The 18,264-nt window shown below is 36.0% G+C and overlaps 1 protein-coding gene across 6 annotated transcripts in view; it reads right to left on the bottom strand.

The window, feature by feature from the left end:
• Window positions 1-2,277: 2,277 nt before the first annotated feature.
• The window catches only part of FRS2 (fibroblast growth factor receptor substrate 2), an 87,080-nt gene continuing 71,093 nt past the window's right edge, over window positions 2,278-18,264 (bottom strand). For 5 of the 6 annotated variants that reach the window (XM_025040964.1, XM_015598504.2, XM_006923728.3 and 2 more), the window contains 6 exons: window positions 16,357-16,452; window positions 11,901-11,993; window positions 10,461-10,647; window positions 9,559-9,717; window positions 9,119-9,282; window positions 2,278-7,951 (listed from right to left, as the gene is read on the bottom strand). In XM_025040964.1, coding sequence (XP_024896732.1) covers window positions 7,001-7,951; window positions 9,119-9,282; window positions 9,559-9,717; window positions 10,461-10,647; window positions 11,901-11,966 — 1,527 coding nt within the window. In that variant the 5' untranslated portion in view covers window positions 11,967-11,993; window positions 16,357-16,452 and the 3' untranslated portion in view covers window positions 2,278-7,000. Of the gene's footprint in view, window positions 7,952-9,118; window positions 9,283-9,558; window positions 9,718-10,460; window positions 10,648-11,900; window positions 11,994-14,688; window positions 14,783-16,356; window positions 16,453-18,264 lie in introns of all 6 variants that reach the window. The other variant, XM_015598505.2, reaches the window with a different exon arrangement.

Raw genomic sequence — 18,264 nt, 5'->3', positions numbered from 1 at the left:
TTTACACCAGGGGTTGACAAACTCTCAGGAGTCAAATCTCACCTGCCACCTGTTTTTGTATGGCTGGAGAGTAAAGAATGGTTTTTACTTTTTAAACGGTTGAAAAAAATTAAAAGACTATTTCATGAATTAAAATTATATAAAACTTATAATTTTGTGTCCACAAAGCTTGGCTGGAACACAAGCGTACCCATTCATTTTTATACTGTGTAATACAATACAGTAAGACAATAGCAGAGTTGAGTAGTTGTGATAGCTCGTATAGCCCAAAAGCCTAAAATATTTATAATCTGTATAGAAAAAGTTTGCTGAGCCTGGTTTACACTATTCCCAAGGCCCTTCACGAAAAGGGATATTCGGACTGGACAAATTGTTATTTGAAATCTACCAAGAGTTTTGTGTTCTTTGTGGGAAGATTTGCTCTTCCTTCAGGAAATACCCTTCAACAGGCATATCCCAAATCGCACACTAGAATGAGAGGTCACAGTAATGAAAAGCTAAGATATCTGCATGATATTGAAAATTGCTGTTTTTATTGTGGGCAAAATCACATACCTAGAAATAAGTCCTCTGGCAGGAACTCTGTCTCCATCAGAGTTCACAAGTCCTTGTTCTGGACAGTCAATGTCCATTCAAAAACAGCATTTTAAAATTCAATACACGCCCTCCTTGCTGGGCTTTGGAGTGGAGGAAACATAGCCAGGGCCTTTGGGATGAGGACTGAGAGGCAAGCCCTGCCACCAGTAGAGATGAGGCCAGAGACAGCCAGGAGACCCCTATGAGGGATGCTCAGCAGTTTGTCCTTTCTTCATTGCATGTGTTTTTGTCTTCCTCCTTTCCTACCTCCTTTGGTGTCACCCTCATACCCCACAGGTTAACCCAGCTTCTGGAACCAGGCTGTGTAGGTTTAGACTTCAACTCTTCCATTTACTAGTTTTGAGATTTGAGGTGAGTTCCAATGGGCCTGCCCACACTGATCTATAGCAGTGTGAGAAATAAATGATGATGCTTTAAGCCACAAAGTTTTAGGGTGGTTTATTGCACAGCAATAAATAACCTAAACACTCCTTTGAATAGGCATTTATCCAGTTTCGCTTCCATTTCTTTAAGAGCTTCCTCACCAGTCTCCCTTCTTTATTAAGATGTCCTCTAATATATCTTCCATGTTGGTGTCAGAGTAATCTAAATTATTTCTCCAATGTTTAACATCCTTCAAATTTTCTCATCTCAAACAAAAACCTCTTAGCAGTTGACAGCTACTGATCACTCTCATTTCTCCCTTCTCTATCTCCCCACCCTGCCTTTGTACCTCATGCCCATCACATGAAACCCCTTGCCACCACTGAACGTCATAATTTCTATACCCGTGTCTTTGCACATGCTATTCCTTCTCCCTAAAATATCCTCTCCCCTTCTCTAATCTTTGAAGGCTCTCATCAAACACCTCAGGGATTAACTCCTCCAGGCTTTTCTCTGAAACCTCCATTCACAGGCTGTTAAGTGGCCTTCCTTTGTGTGTGTGCCTTAATCACACCATCTGTACTATGAATTGGAGTGACAATTTTGTCAGTTCTCTTACAGTATATAACTATTTCCATTCTAAAGATATCAGAATTCTTCATATACAATTTATGTTTTAGGGCTTAGTCCTCTGAGGGCGGGGAGAGAAAGGGCATTACTTCCTTTAGAAGGGCTATTCTAAACTACAATTTTTTTTTTTTTTTGAGGACAAAGATTGCTATCTTCATTTCTAGCGTAGGGCCTAGTTCATGTTCATTCCTTAAATAAGAACATGCGAACAGGTACTGTCTTTAAAGAAATTCAAAGAAAACATAATCCAAAGAAATTTTTAAATTCTAGAATGAAATCCCAAATTTTCCAAGATTTGGTCTCTACCACATCTTAATCAATTGTGTCTCATGGTGTCTGGCACATAGTAAACACTCAATCATTTGTGGACTTCTTTCCCCTTGTTTAAATGATCTCCATCTTTAGTTATATCAAAATAGGTTTTGTAGTATCGCTCAGTGACTAAAAATAGGTTTGAAGACCCAGAACTACTAGTTTGAATGACCATGCAGATAAAACTGAGTCTGTCAAATACTTAAAATTTCATTTCACTTTGATGAGACATAATCCTTATATGATCACTTTGAAATGGAAGTTTCAAATGTGTGAAATATAAATACAGTAAAACTTTAAATAGGTATCCAACCAAACTTTTATTGGGGTTTTATTGCAATCTACTTTCAGAAATAAGGGGACAGTAACCATAAGAACTCTGGTCAGATTTTATTCAACAAAGTAGTTTTTCATGAATGCTTAGGGTCAGTGTATATAGTCAGCTCAGCTTCCAGTATCAACTTGAGTACTTCATCATGGAAATTTATGCCAGAATGACAATAGTTAGGCATCGCAAGATCCTAAATCACCATTATTTTACATATAATTTCTAGAACAGTATACTAATAGTCTAAAATAAATATGATTTTTAAAATGTGTTGCTTAGCCCTTGTTGAACTAAATTCAATTATTAGCTTATTCTTTAAGTACTCCAGTTAACAAAGGTTTGATAGTACTTCAAGAACTCTGACTTTTCCAAAGATAAAAAATTAGTCCTTATTTGTTATGACAAAAATTAAGCTTAAAACACATTCACACTTGTCCTTAAAAGCATGTTTATATCATTATGAGATAACTTCTCATGCCTGGAAACATGGTTCATATGGCAAAAAGTCATATGCAAAGAACAACTAGAGGGCAATCCTCCCATCTCCACATCCTCCAAAAAGCCACACTTGGCCTCAGTGTAAAAGTTATATTTTATTGCCATGCTACAAAATGTTATGAAGTTGGCACTGATAGGGAGAAATAGAGAACAAATGGTGGGGAGGGACAGAGGGCAAAGGATGTTGTTAACATATACAACAAGGTTTTAATCAACAGTGGTAAATTTTGCCAATGTTAAAAATGCAAACCAAATTTAAAATGCTGATGTGAAACAGCATTAAAATACAATTTATGCATAGTACAGTATCGCTTATGTCTTTTATTAGAGAAATATGGAATGTTTATAAAAGAAATTAACCAGAGGGGGAAAAATTTATAATTCATATACAATTTGGCAATGGTAGTCCCACTGTTAGACAATTTTTTATAAAAGAAAAAAATTAAAAATCTAATAAGCTACCTTTATACAAAGTTGCTATATTTATGCCTTTATGTAGGAAAAAAACATTTATAATGCAAATTAGGACATACAATAATCTTACAATATTATACAATGTAATGAAAATAAAAACATAACACAAAATCTGTCCTTTATAAAATGTATATTTTGCATTTACTAATGCAAATGTGGCACACCGGTGACTACTGTACTATTAATACCAGTTCATGTCCATGCTATTATTGTCTAATTGTCATAGAACTGCAATTGTAATGATGCTACAAAAGAATTGTGTTACACCCCCAAAAAATGAGGAAGTAGGAATAGTGAATGGGGATGTAAAGAGGAAGAAAGATACAGTGCTGGTTTGGGCAGAGTATATCGTGGTATGTCATAAAACAGTTATTAATTTTTCAAGCCAAAAACATTTTCTATACATTCTGTAATTTCGTACCAATGCCTTTATTCAAATTTGGCAAACAACAGGGAAATGGTAATTAGTACCATATACCTCACATACCAGAAATATGAATGAGATGCCAATATATCAGTTACCTCTGAATGTTGTCTCTGATGGTATATCTATTTTAAGGATATATATATATGTATATACATACATATATACATATATATTTACACATACACACATAGTACACATTGCACAAAACACTTGGGAATTATGGATTAGGAATAGCACAGGGGGAAGTGGGAAGTACTTTTCAGCTTGTTAAAACCTTTACCTTGAGGCAAAAATATGGTGGCACATTATTGGGAAATTATGAAAACATAAGGCCCCTGTCCCATTTTTAATAGAACAATATTGAGGTACATTTTTTTATGTTGTGCCACAGATTTTTTTTTGCGGGGGTAGGGGGAGTAATAAACACTAGCTTGACTTGTAACATTGAACTGTGGGGTCAATATCAATATCTATAAAAACAAAGATTGCTTGGCAAATTTTCATAAGTCCCGAATGTGATCTATTCTGGATATACTGGGAAGTGAAAAGCTTTTTGCTGAGTCTTCAAGAGTAAAGTGCATATCTCATCACTCCACAGCAGCAGTAAATAAAAGGAACTATTTGCCAATCTTCCTGGAGGGAGAGAAGGCACCATATTTTCATTTTTAAAGGAAGATGAAACTGGGAAAAAAACACAGTAAGAAAAAACACAGGTAATATCCATATCGGTTTCCAACCCTGGTCTGGGATAAAAGCTGTTATGTTCTATATGGATAAAAGAGGATTCTACTTGTGAAAAAACATATGAACAATGGTTATATTTCCAAAACCAAAAAGTGGGATCACATGGTCTATCAACAGAACAGAATGTCTAAAATTAGGTCCGTCTCAGAAAATCTGAAACATATGGCCACAATTATATCTCAATAAAATCTCTCTTTCTAAAATGCACCTAGTAATAGGTATGTTCTTCCAGGAATTGAGCTTAACGCCCATTACTAGACTACTGCAAAGGACAAGTAGTATCCTACTACATTACTTTTTATTAAATAGGAACACAGGTGATTTCTAGAGACATCTAGAAATTAACACCAGTTGTATGTATACATCTTCGTAATACTCATAGTACCTAAAATCAAATTCTTAGCAGACAAATTGGTCCCATTCTCATTTTTAAAGCACACAATATTTAAAGCATAAACTGCAATGATTATACTGGAGTTACCTAATATAAAAGCTAATTAGAATCTGGAAAGAAAATGAAAAGGATAAGATAAAGAAAGAAAGTATCCAACCTCCAAAATGAATAAATAGGTCAGCCCTTCCATTTGGAGGTTAATATTCTGTCTTGACTGCTTATTTCAGAGAAAACCATGTGTACTAATTCCATCACAATTCCACATTATAAAAATCATCACATAAATTTGGCACGATTAGCAATCTACTCAGAAGAAAACATAAATGCAACAATATATTAAAAATGGAAACTGCACGCCTGTACCACTGCTCTCTTTTTAGAGAACAGTGAACACTTTAGTAAGCACCAAGTTCACAGGAAAAAAAAAAAGAAATTCTGCTATGCATATAAACCAATGGCACTGAAAATGATAAAGACACCTTTAATAATTTATTTTCTTTATAATGGTCCCACTCTATTGTTTTCCTAATCCATTCACTGTCCTGTAATCAGTTATTTATTGAACAGGTTGGATGCTATATGACTGAAACTTTTTCATGCTAAATTAACCTTAGTCATATCTGGTAGATCCAGATCATATTCTCAAACTTCCTCACATTTAGAGAAAATGGTAAAATATTTTGCAAGGTTACCTAACCTTCTTTCCAAAACTACCTCTCATGTCTTCTCTATAGAGTGTCTGGGAAACTAGAACATTCTTGATTTTCCAAGAGTTAGACATATGACCTCCCATCAGTTTCTATAAGCTTCAATTCATTTTAAATGCTAAATTATGACACAATCTCATTGCTACAAGACTTCCACTGTACCTGCTATGCTGGCAACAATCTTAACATTCTATTGAAATCAAAGCATAATCAAAGATCCAGCTATGAGTAAAAGGACAGCAGAGCTGAGGAGCACTACAGTGGGCAAAGTACAACTGCAGCCGTGTGACTGAGGGAATCACTTCTAAAGTGCTGGGGGGAGTGCCCACAGAGAAAACACAGTACCTTTAGGGAACTTTGCATGTTAAAAGTAGCTTCTATTTTTTTTTTCTCAGCGGCTAAAGAGATCACCTATGGACACAAGTAAAATTTAAAACTGAGAATGCTTTTATCAACTTGAAAAGTAAACACCATATAAATAAATACTGGACAAGGGCAACCCTGTTATAGAATAACAGTAAGTTCCAAATGAACCTTCAAAACCACGATTTGACAAAAATGCAAACTAAACAACAATGAACACATAATCCAATTTCAAAAGTATATACAAACTCAAACATTTTAAATTGAAGAAGACATTAAACAGCAAAATAAGACATCCCAAACACCAAAGGAAAAAACTGAAGGTAAATGGCAAACTAATGGCACAAATGCCTCCAGAAAACAATGTTATTGTTAATAATCCATAGGAGAGACATTTTCAGGAGATCATGGTTCAGATTTTTAAATGTTTTTGGATAAAGTGACCTGAGACTGATTCTTGAGCCTATTGTACTTTTGATTAAGATATCTGGGCATGCCCTTCAAATGACATCATGAGATGAACTACCAGAAAATCTTGTCTCTTTCCTGCCTTTCTACACACCAACAGCAAACCATATTCACGGACACAGGACTCTTGCTAGTAACGCTGAAGGCAAAGGAACTGACTGGTATATAAGAAGGTGCGGTAATTCTATTTCCTTTACATATGTTTTGGCTCAAGTCAAAAAGCCTACAATTAATGAAATAAAGGGTTCCTCATGTTACATGCTGGATGCCACATACCATGAATAGTGAATCTACAAATATTACTTTCAAAGCCTAGAGTTATCTGTTAGTAATGCACACTATCAAGAGGCTTTATAAAATGTTTTAAATGCCAACCATGACTTAGACATGAATGATATGCTTAAGTCCAGAATATTGATAAAAATCAACCAGCATGTCACTCACTTCAACTCTCATTTTAAATAGGCACTGTGAAAATGGGAATGCTGCTGTACAGTAATGAGTAGTATATAATGAAATTAGTGTTCTTTAATGAGTACCTGCTCTACATTAATTCCCTTTAAAGAAGCACGTGAAATATTAAAAAAAATTTTTATCAGTCTATAAAAGGAGTTAGTGTTTAGAAATGAAAATGAAGCACTTGCATCTTCTTTTAAAACTTCCCAAAGGTGCAAACAATGTAATGCTTTCCAGGCTCACATGGGCAGATCAGTACTATTATGTCTAGTTTTCCTAGATGTACCATCATCTCGTGGCAGTGCTTTCTGCAAATTTGACATAGCAGCAGTTCTCTCGATGTCTATCACAGCATACAGCTCTGTGCGCCTGGTAGGGGTCTGTGGAAGGGGAGTGGTAGGCGTTTTTGGAGTCTGAGGGTTGTCAGAGTCACTGCCACCTTCCAAGTCAACCTGTATATAATTGAGCTGCCTGTGTTCTAAACTTGGGCGCCTGATATCAAAGTTAAAGACTGTCGGTGTACAGTCCCGACGCCTTGAATATTCTATCTTGTGAGCACTTGCTGGCACTGTTACATTCTCTGTATTTACATAGTTATGCATTGGATCTAGATTATTATGGTAGCCATTTAGAGATGGGGTCTTTGGTCCTAAACTGTCATCTTCATCCCTACTTAGCTTGCGGGCTTCCCAAACAGGAGGCAAAGATGGTAAATTTTCATAGTTTAATAATGCAGTTCTTCTCTGAGCTGAGTTGTTGATATTCTGGGTATCTGAGGTACTGGTGGATGTCAGACGACCTCTCCTGACCCCTGAGGCACTAGGGATAGATAACCCATTTATATTTTCATACACCAGTTTGTTAACAGAGGGTGCATCTCTTCGTTCATCACTGTCATATCCAGTGTCCCATTCTGTGTTATTTGCACCACTTCCACTGACTTGATCTCTTCCAAGTTTCTCTAGTTTCTCTTTTTCCATTAATTGCTTTTGAACAGGGGTTGGTCCTAAGACAAATCTGACTCCTTCGGGTTCAAGAAAAACCTGAGGGTCCCGGTCCTCAATACTACTTGGTTCTTCTTTTGGTGTGTTGCTTTCAGCATTAGAAATCCTCGTCTCCAATGGGACATGCACATTTGTGCAGTTTTTCCGCTCTTCTTGCACACCTGTAGTGTTGACATAAGTGTGTACCTAAAGAAAAACAGGAAAGTGAATTAGTAATTTGCTTAAAAAATAGAAACAAAAAAAGTCTGACCATATCAGTTAATTTTATTAACTTTCTCTCTAAAAATACTCTCACTTCGAAACTTTTGCACCTGTTTTTACTATTAAAAAGCGGGGGAGAGGAACGTAGAAATATATCTTCCTAACTTGATAAAAGAATTAAACTACTCTAACAGGCAACATTATACTTATAGTGAAACATGAGAAGCATTCTGTTAAAAAAAAAAAAAATCAGGAACAGAGATTATCATTTTAATGTGCTTCTAGAAATTCTCATGAATGCATTAAAACATGATGCAGAAATAAGAAATAACAAGTATTAAAAAGGAAGAGACAAATTTATCACTATTTACAGATGACCTCACGATATAAGACAAATCCTACTAGATTTAATAAGTTCTAAAAAATGCATAGATAGAAAATAAAAACCACCTACTAAGAAATAATCACTAATATGATCATAAAAAGCTCAATGCTATTTTGGGGGACAATATAAAAAACATTTTGAAGGCTACACATAAAATTTGAAGAACTCAAAAATAAAATACAAAATTGAGGGAAATGTAATTATAGTAAATAAGAATTCGTGTACAAGGTAGAGAAAACAAAGAAATAAATTTTAAAATGACAAAAATCTCTTAATGATAAATGACCATATGGTTTACAAAATATAAGCATAACTAATTAAAACACAGCCAATGTTTAACCAAATACTTTCTTCCTCAAATGAAAAGTAGAATAGTCAGGAATATTAAACAGCTCTATAAAAATATCGGCAACGAAATCTACTTTCCTGCTAGTAGTCCACTAATTATATAAACTGTAATATAAGAAGCAGCATAAATTCTTAATCAACTGAAAGTTATTATAATGGGAATTAGCCATTAGTTATTTGTCTTCATCTGTAGATGCACCTTTCCTGTGAACCCATAAACTACTGTAATGCTTCCTTCAACACCTGTACATGTTTAAGCATATGTCTGCAAATATATACTATTTCCTCTGATTCTTCACTACACAAGTCATATATATATATATATACAGTGGAATCTAAAATTCAAACTGACTAAAACGTCAACTCCACACTTTAACTCTACACAGTCATTATCCTGATAGACAGAAGCACATGCTTACTTGTTCCTCAGCCACAAGCAAAGGATGTGTAGATTCTTCACCAACTGAAGGCAGGCGTGCACTTCCCACAGAAGGATGTCTGCTTGAAGGATGGGATGAAGCGTCTCCAAATGAGGGATATCGGGGATATCCATTAGGTAAGTTCTGAGCAGCAAACCCTGGAGCTGAGTTTTGTTTATTGGTTTAAGAAGAAAAAAAAAAAAGCATGATACAGGGACATGGGAGAGAATAAAAATAAATGAGAATCCAATCTGCATTGAGAGAATAAAGGAAGGTGTTTCTGGCAAGACACAGCAGAAACCAGAGCACAAACAGCACCCTGCTCCATGTCAATTTTCCATTCACATCTTAGCTAATGTGTAACATTTAATGTTATATTTAACATATTAAAAATAATTACAGCTAAAATTCAAAATACAAGAAGAAAAATGGGTACTTACTTGTAGGTGTTCGAGGTGTTCTGGGGACTTCCAATTCTGTCTGATGATTACTCCTTTCAACGACTGGCTCTTCCACCACATTTATACTATTATTTTGCATAATCTCTTGCAACATGTTAAATAATTCTTCTGCACGGGCACACTTAAAGGCAAAGATTCCTACAAATATAAACCAGAAGGGAACAGTGATTACCACATCTTTAAAAGATACAGGAGTACCTGTCAAAGAACAAAATTGTAAAATAATCACGCTGTGTAACAGTAATAAGAAAGGCCTTTTAAATAAATGTCTGATAAATTAATGACCCTCCCAAAAAAGTTCACAGAATAATTTTCATTTGTCTAAGGAAAAAGGCCCAAAATAAGGCAGACAAAAATAAAATCTGCACGCATACTTCACTGTGCTAACAGTAGGGGGCGCCTGACTCACCATTACAGAGGGGACCCTTTACCATCTGACAGGGCCTGGCTTTGTTACTGTTTAATAATTATAATTCTGTAAGGTAGGAATTACCATTTACCTCTGATAGAAAAAAAAGTTGATGCTCGACAGAAATAACCTGCCTAAGGACCTTCAAGTAGTAGGTAGCAAAAAAATCAAACTATGTACCATTTGACTACAAAGTTTAGGTTCTTTCCCCAACAAGTTACAACAGTAAAAATACATAGTCAATTTACTGGGACTAATCATTTACTGAAAATCTTAAAAGTAGTATGAGTCAAAATTCTGGCCATAGAGAATGTGCTTGATAAATGAAACCACAGTTTACTTTATCTCTTTTCTTAATAATGCATTTAATTTTTTTTCTATCAGGAGAAAGTAAAATATTAAACACTGTATGTAGAACAGTATTTCAAATGTGACAATATTTGGAGGAAAAAAAATTAAAGACCCTACTTACCTTGTCCAGTTTGACACCGTCGACCACTTTCAAAAGAAAATAGGTTCGAATCATAGCCATAGCGTCGCAGGCAGAGGTAGTGCCATTTCACTGAGTCACGTTTGCGAGTGTATAAAATCAGTTCTGTGTCTGTAAGTTCCATTATGCCAGAACCTAACTCATTCCCATCATCATCCACATTAATGACCTAAAAAAGAAAGTTTAATCAGTGCTAAACTAATGCTCTCACTTGACAGTCATACACATTTTTCACTAATTTGTCAGGAAAATACACTGTTGCTGACTGATTCAGTTACTGGCTTCTATGTTAGTTCATTCATCAATCAATGTGTGTGTAGGGCATGGACTACGTAGCAGTATAATATCCGGTTCATACAGGCAAGGAACTCACATTCCTACTGGGGAGATAAGTTATATAAACAAAGTCAAAACCACAAAACAGTATATGATTAATTGACAAATGAGTACAACGGAGGCTGCAAAAGGCAGAACTGTGGCCTAAGGTTGTTGGAGAAGCCTTCACATAAGAAGAGAAGGGACTTTAGCTGGGTCTTGGGTACAATTAGGTAGGAAATGAAGGTAAGAGGGAGAGCTGGTGGGTCAGGAATTATAGGGAATATCCCTGAGATACAGAGCTACAGCAGAGACAAAAAAGGTATGTTCCAGAGAGACCAAGATAAGACTGGCACAGAGTTCATGTTAAGGGAAGGCCTTACACTACTGAATTTCAGAAAATGGCCAGAGACTATGACGAATAGATAACACTTGAGGAGAATTTACTATACCCCTGAAACTGGGCAAAGCACTTGAGATGTATTTTCCCCATTTAATTCTCACAACACTCCTAAACTGCAGGTAATACTATTTTCTCAATCTACAAAAATGAAACAAAGAGTGATAATGTAACCTGTCCGAGGTCATAAAGCTATGAAGCAACAGGTTGTGACCTACACCTCAGTTTGTGTGACCCAGAGGCTATGATATATAGCAGACTGGGGTCAGACTACAAGAGATACTAAATGGCTGTGGGGATGAGTAAGGAATGGAGCATTTAGCTTCTAGGTAACAGAACACCACAGAAGTTTCAGAATGATGAAAGAGAAAGATTAATTTGATGTCAACTGCAAGAGAATCACGGAGATGACTCAAGATAGAGTCCAGTTAAGAAATTATCCAGGCATAAAGCCTATAAAATGGCATTCTGAAGAAAGTCATACCAACTGTGTAGCTAATTGAATATAGAGGACCAAAGGGAAAGTAAAAGAGGATTCCACGCTGTAAGAAAATATTGTCGTCATTTGTCAAAGCAAGAAAAGGCAGAGTGGACAAAAAGGGCAACAAAAAGGTTGGAGATAAAAGTAAGAAAGCAAGATATATTAAGTGAAGTAAAAGAATATCCAAATAGGCAGTGAGAGATACAACTCAACCAGTTTTACTGACCTTAAACTTGTTCCGATGGTTATCTGGGACAGTGTCTTTATCTGGACAGCTACAACAGCTACCCATGGCTTCTTTCAGAAGACCATGTGAGTGCTACATGAAAGATAATTTGGAAAAAATTATTAGATGTAGAACACAAAAATCATAAAATAGAAAAAGATTTTAGAAATCATCTAACACAAGCCCTGAAATTATTTTGATGAGGAAAATTAAGCCCAAAAAGTATATGGATATGGCTGGGGCTAGATTTCACACACCTAGCTGGTGAATTTTGCTCAAGAATAATTTTGTGAGGTATACTTCACAAATTTCCATTTAGTTTGCAAAGGTCTAACTATTTTAAAATCATCTTAAAAAACAAACCAATTTAAGGTCTCATATATAACACTATTTAAACAAAGATATTCATGGAATTAACCCTTTATGGCTTATCAGAAATTTCATGTCCCTCTTTTAATAAACTTCCAAAGGGATGCTAGACTTCTGGCTTGGCAGGTATTTTGTTTTTATTACTCATTGTAGTATTTTTTATGTACTATACCAGACAAGAGTTCATTGGTAAATAAGACACAAAAACAAATTTGGAATATTTCATTAACAGAGAAAGACAACTCAAAATTCAAGCAATAACTTAGAGCGAATTTTGGCAAAACTGATACAACATATCTATCTAATCCTTCTTTACAACAGAAGGTTACAGAGAAGAGGTTATAGGTGACATTAAGTGTTCAAGAACACTCCAAATGAACAAAAGAAGAGTTCAAAATATCACTAACAAAGGAAAGAATCAGAATGAATGTGATAATATTTGAAAAAAGGAGAAGAAAGCAGCACAAGAAGCTACTAAACATTAAAAACATAAATGTGACTAAAACTTAAAATTCTTCAGTGGCTCTTTACTACCTTCAGAAAAGATTCAAAACTTGTCAGTATGACATGAAGTCCTTCCTATCTGGTCCCTAGCTACAGATCTAGACTAAACTCCTCCTTCTCTCTGCTTCAACCCTAACCAATCATACTACAGTTTCCCCAGAGCATCTTATTCTCTCACATCCATCCATCTGCTCCTCTTCTGCTTCTTGACTTTCTCAAGATTCAACCCAGAGCCCTGTGCCTTCAGGAAGCCTTCTCTGACTCCGATCAACTGGGCAAGTTATACTTCTTATGTATCCCGCCCAAAGAACCCTCCTGGGCTTCCCCATATCATAGCATCTTTCACACAGTTTACTTAGAAGAAATTGTGATAGACTGTCTGTTTATTTATCTATCTTCTTTCCTCCACCGAGAGCTCCTTCTCATCAGAGATGAACCTTATTTATTTTTGCATTTCCCATACTTAACACATAACACCTAGCACATAATAGGTGCTTTAAGTCTCCTGTGAGCTGAATGAACTGTACTAAACACACGTAAAGGATGTCTGACAGGTATGAGTAGTAAGAAGATAAAAAAGTATACCAGTGTATAAACAAAAAAAAAAGTGATAAATAAAATAGAAAACTTAATTAAGACTCATTTGGATATTTTACTTTTATCTGCCAACTGAGTATCATGGTGTAAAGATGATTAAGTCACAGTACATATCTTTGAAGAGCCACGAGTCTAAAGGGAGAGATAGAGATGTAAACAGATAATACATTATCATAAACCTTGTATTAGAATGAGAACGGTTCTGTGGGCACAGAGAAGAGAGCAACTAACCTTATGGGTTAGGCAGTGCAAGGAAGCACTGCTTGAGCTGGTACTTAAAAAGGTGAGCAGAAACAATGTGCTAGGCCAAAAATAGAAATAAGTACTCGAGACAGATTACGGAGTATGTGCAAAGAAAAGGCCATGAAAAGTTGCACTGCATTCAGGAGAAAGTGAGGCACCTAGTACAAGTAGAGTACAGGGTAGGCTGTAACACAAGCAGGGCCAAGCCATACAGTCTCCTAGACAACAACTCCAACCAACTTAAAGCTAGCCTGCCTCCAGTGTCCCCAACAGTCACGTGGACATGACTCTATCATGGCATTTGTCACATTCTGTAATATTCGTCTGCCTCGCCACCCACTTCGTTGTGATCTTCCTGAAGATAGGAATCTTGTTTTCTTAATTTTCTAGGGCACTAAGCATACTGCTTGACATAGCACATGGTACATAATATTTAATTTTTAAAAATAAAATTTTAATAAATTATAGGATGAGAAGGCAAAAGAATATTTTTAAAACTTTATATTAAAGAAGGATAATCGATAGAAACAAATTTAAGAAGTCTTCTTGAAATTACATGTCCATCCTCACCGCTGACCTCCTCATGAATATAAAGAGTTAAAAGAGTACTACAGTGTGGCTTTGGCCTCAAAAGATGATGCCTCAAAGGAATATTTTAAAACTATTTCTCAAAATAAGTAGAAAAATTATTCTTCCACTTGCACCTTCTTCACAGGCAACCTGCTAAGGCAGCACTTCCCGTGGTAAGGCAACCTACTTGGGGACTCTATCCACAGGGAATGTTTTAGTTCAGTATAACAATAATTAATGAAAAGCCTAACTTGTGACACAAAAGCCTTGTATGTCATACCAAGGATTTTATTCTACACATGATGGAAAGCCACTGAAGAATTTTAAGCAGGAAAGTGAGGAGGTCAGGACTTCATTTTAAATATATTCATGTGCAGCACAAACTTAAGTGGGAGTTTAGCTCAGAGGAAGAGAAACCAGGTAGAGATTATTGAAAGAAGAAATATGTTAAAAAACAAAAACCAGTAGGAATAAAGATGAAAAAAAATGAATTTAAAATATTTACAAAGACACGTCAGCAACACTGAGTGGCTGGCCAGGTATAAGGAAAGGCAGAGGCAGTTTCCAGTGTGGCACATGAAGGGTACTGGCTCCATTACCTAAGATCGGAAAAACTGGTAGTCATCAAATGGAAGTGATGGTAATTAGTTCACTTTTAGACATGTTATTTCAGATTTCAGAAAACAATAAAATGGAAATGGGCAAAAGAGAGTTAAGTAAATGAGTATGGGTTTGAAGAAAGTAAAAATATTGGAATGCATGTGGTATTTAAAGTCATAGAGTGGTAGAAACAGAAGCCAAACTGTAGTGAGCAAGTAGAAGATAAGTAAGTAGCCCCCAGAGAATGGAAAGTACACTTTCAAGAACAGGCTGAAGAAGTGAAAGTACAATGCTTGGGTATGGATAGACATGGTTTCAAAAGAAAATATGATGCTTCAGCTGTTCATTGTTTTAAGATGACATAGATTTATGCAGGTCTGTAATCAGTAGGTCAGGAAAGATTTAAAAATACAGGAAAGAGAAGGGTTACATGATGGATCAAGACAGAGAGGAAGACTAAGGATGAATTCCAGGGTCCAGACTGAGAAGTTTGACCAGAGAAGGAGATGCGTCATCCTCAGGGGAAAGACGAAAGAAAATGAAGATGGGTGGAATATAGAAGAGAAAATGAAGTGAATTAACATCTATTATTCTAATTTCCTTTGTAAAATAGAAGACAAGTGTGCAAAATGAGGAGAATGACAGGGTTATTCACTGAGGAGCTACTCAAGAAAGGCAGCAGGATTATTAAGTAGGCTGTGCTGAGAGTGCAACAGAGGCTGGAAAATAAGGATATGCCATTTTTTCTAGCTATGCGCAGCGGTCCAGAGGGTAGACAGTTCAAATGCCCCAGGGTCAAAGAGTAAGAGGACAAGATTAAAGGATATTGGCAATACAGGGGTAGAAGGGCAGGAGTTGACATGATGGATCATCGGGTCTGGTCAGAAAAAAAGAGGGCTGGCGAAATGGGAGAAAATGGAGGCAAAAAGGAACAGGAGGCCTCAGTAAGGTTGAAAAATAGGCTTAGTATGAGTGAGAGATTGAAATACTTGAAACAACAAGCAGTTGTGGTTAATTTCCAACAAAGAAGACGACATTTTTTAATGTGGAGTTTTCATCCACATCTCTGACTCCTCTTCCTGAACCACAAATTCCTAGGCAAGGGGAAAGGCAAGATACTAGATATTCTGCATTTATGACCACCAGACTAATATTTGAAGACCACATCTGAGTTATGTAAGACCTAATAATATGCACTAATACTGTAAACAGTTGATGAGAAACCATATGATCTCATGAGCTCACAGCGCCAAGTTCATAACTCAGCAAAAACACACATAGACTTACTATGCTCCCTGAAGAGAGCAACTTAGGAAAGTAACTAGGGTACATTCAAGAACAAAAGGTAGCTACTGTTTGGGAGAATCAATATCGCAACAAGTTGGCTGAATATTTTATACTAGTCAACATTGTCTTAGATTCATTAAAGCCATCTGTCCCTTATTCTCTGGGGCTGGGAGGTGACAGCAAATCAGGAGGCAAGATGACTTCATTCAAGAAAACATTAAAGCCTCTTGTTTAAAAATATCATTTGGGGACTTAATAATTTTTTTAAAGGTAAACTTCAACTTACCTAGATCTGGCCATTAATATTCTTAGCCTCTGCTGCAGCATCAGGAGTTTAATCATACTTCAAAATACCATGTTTTTTTTTGTTTGATGACATAACCTAGAAATAGCAGAAAAAAGTTGAACATTTACTTTTTTAAAAATAATAATTTTCCTTATGAGACTTCTGGCAGCACTGTTCAATTACCTACTTAAACTCAAACACCTAAAAATTTGATTAAATATTTTTAAAATTAATACAATGTATCAATATTATCATTAAGATTGCCTTTTCAAAAGAAAAAGTAAAAATGCAATACTCTGAGTTCTATGATGTTTGGATATTAAGACCTTTAGAAGTCACTAATTCTGGCTTCTCCACTATAGCTATGACACTGGACAACCCACTTCTCTATATTTATGTCCTCAACCATAAAATGAGAGGTTAGACCAAATCACCTCCAAGATTCCTTTCGAGCTCCAAAATCCTTTTTAAGCCAGTGGCTGGCTAATTCTCCACCTCCAGTCATTTTTAAATCTCACGATCACTCTTCCCAAAGAGCTGACTCTTTTTAGAATCACCCTCCCCCCACCACCCATATCTTCCTATTCTAAAAGACCCTCTAAGAACCAAAACAGAGGAGTCAGTCATCAGAAAACAGACCCTATGAACAAGCATACCACAAAGTTACAAGACAATATAAACTATAGCAATCAATTACAATCTAGGGTTTCAAGAGATTTTAATACAGTTTTGAAAATTTCCTGGTCAATTTATTCACTTTTTATAGCACAGAAAAAAATCAAACTCAAACAAAGGCACTGACATTTACTAAATAACTATACCATATCAGGCATTATGTTAAAGGTTTTGTGAATTGCCTCATTTTAATCTGTATTATTAGAGTTAACAGATATGATTGATATCCAAAACGAACATTTCCAAAACCGCAAACCCACCCTCAATCAAAAATTTCAATTCTGAGATTTCCAACCTACATATAAAATCAGTGGTTTAGCCACATGTCTGCTATGCCCCTCATAAGCTGTCGCGACACCCCACGTTAGGATGGGCAGCTACCTAGTACCTCTTCCTCAGCACACCCTTCTTTTCTCCAGAAGCTTAACACACATCGCGCTTTGTCTCTAGCTTGTAAAACTGTCCATCTAATTGTACCATAATCCATTTCTCTTATATGAATACATATTGTTTACCCATCTCTCTTTTAAGAGATTTCAGCCAATTACCTCAGGAAAATCTCTCTTCCTCTTTATTCATCCCACTTATAAGCATGCCACAACTCCCATCCTGAAATTAGTTTAATCACAGTATATATGAGAATGAGAGTAATCTATCTATATAACTTTGTATCAAGAAAAAAATCTTAAGTTTTGAAATGAAACATATTAAAGAATCAGTGTACCAACCCATAAAGCTCTTGAAAATATTAAGCCTCCATTAGAATCTCTGAAAACTTTTTATTCTGTTCTATCTTCAGACCTTTTTCTTTCCATTTTTTTTATTGAACATAAAATTGGCCATCTTACCTTCTTTTAGATATAATTTAAGTAACATTAAATATATTCCATAATGTGCAATGAATGAGGCAAAAGAGGGTGGTAGCCTTCTTACCCTCCTTTAGATATAATTTAAGTAGCTTTAAATATATTCAATAATGTGTAATGAATGGGGCAAAAGAGGGTAGTAAAATATCCTGGAAGTCACTTCTGCTGGAGAGGGAGGAGCATGCAACAATAGGGAGGTGCAACAACAATGGCTGCCTGCCTCTTGCCTATACCCTGGTTATCAAAAGCACCAATCAGTGATCCAAGCACAGATCCCTGCTATTTGGACAAGAGGGTCTTTTTGCCTACCCTGGCTCCCATAAGCTATGCCTAAGCTGCATAGGGCTGGGAGTAGAGGATGGGTAGC

Source organism: Pteropus alecto, unplaced genomic scaffold (genome assembly GCF_000325575.1).
Source record: "Pteropus alecto unplaced genomic scaffold, ASM32557v1 scaffold76, whole genome shotgun sequence".
Classification (NCBI taxonomy): Eukaryota; Metazoa; Chordata; class Mammalia; order Chiroptera; family Pteropodidae; genus Pteropus; species Pteropus alecto.
The sequence above is the reverse complement of the archived record's forward strand: the minus strand, read 5'-3'. Positions and strand labels throughout refer to the sequence as shown.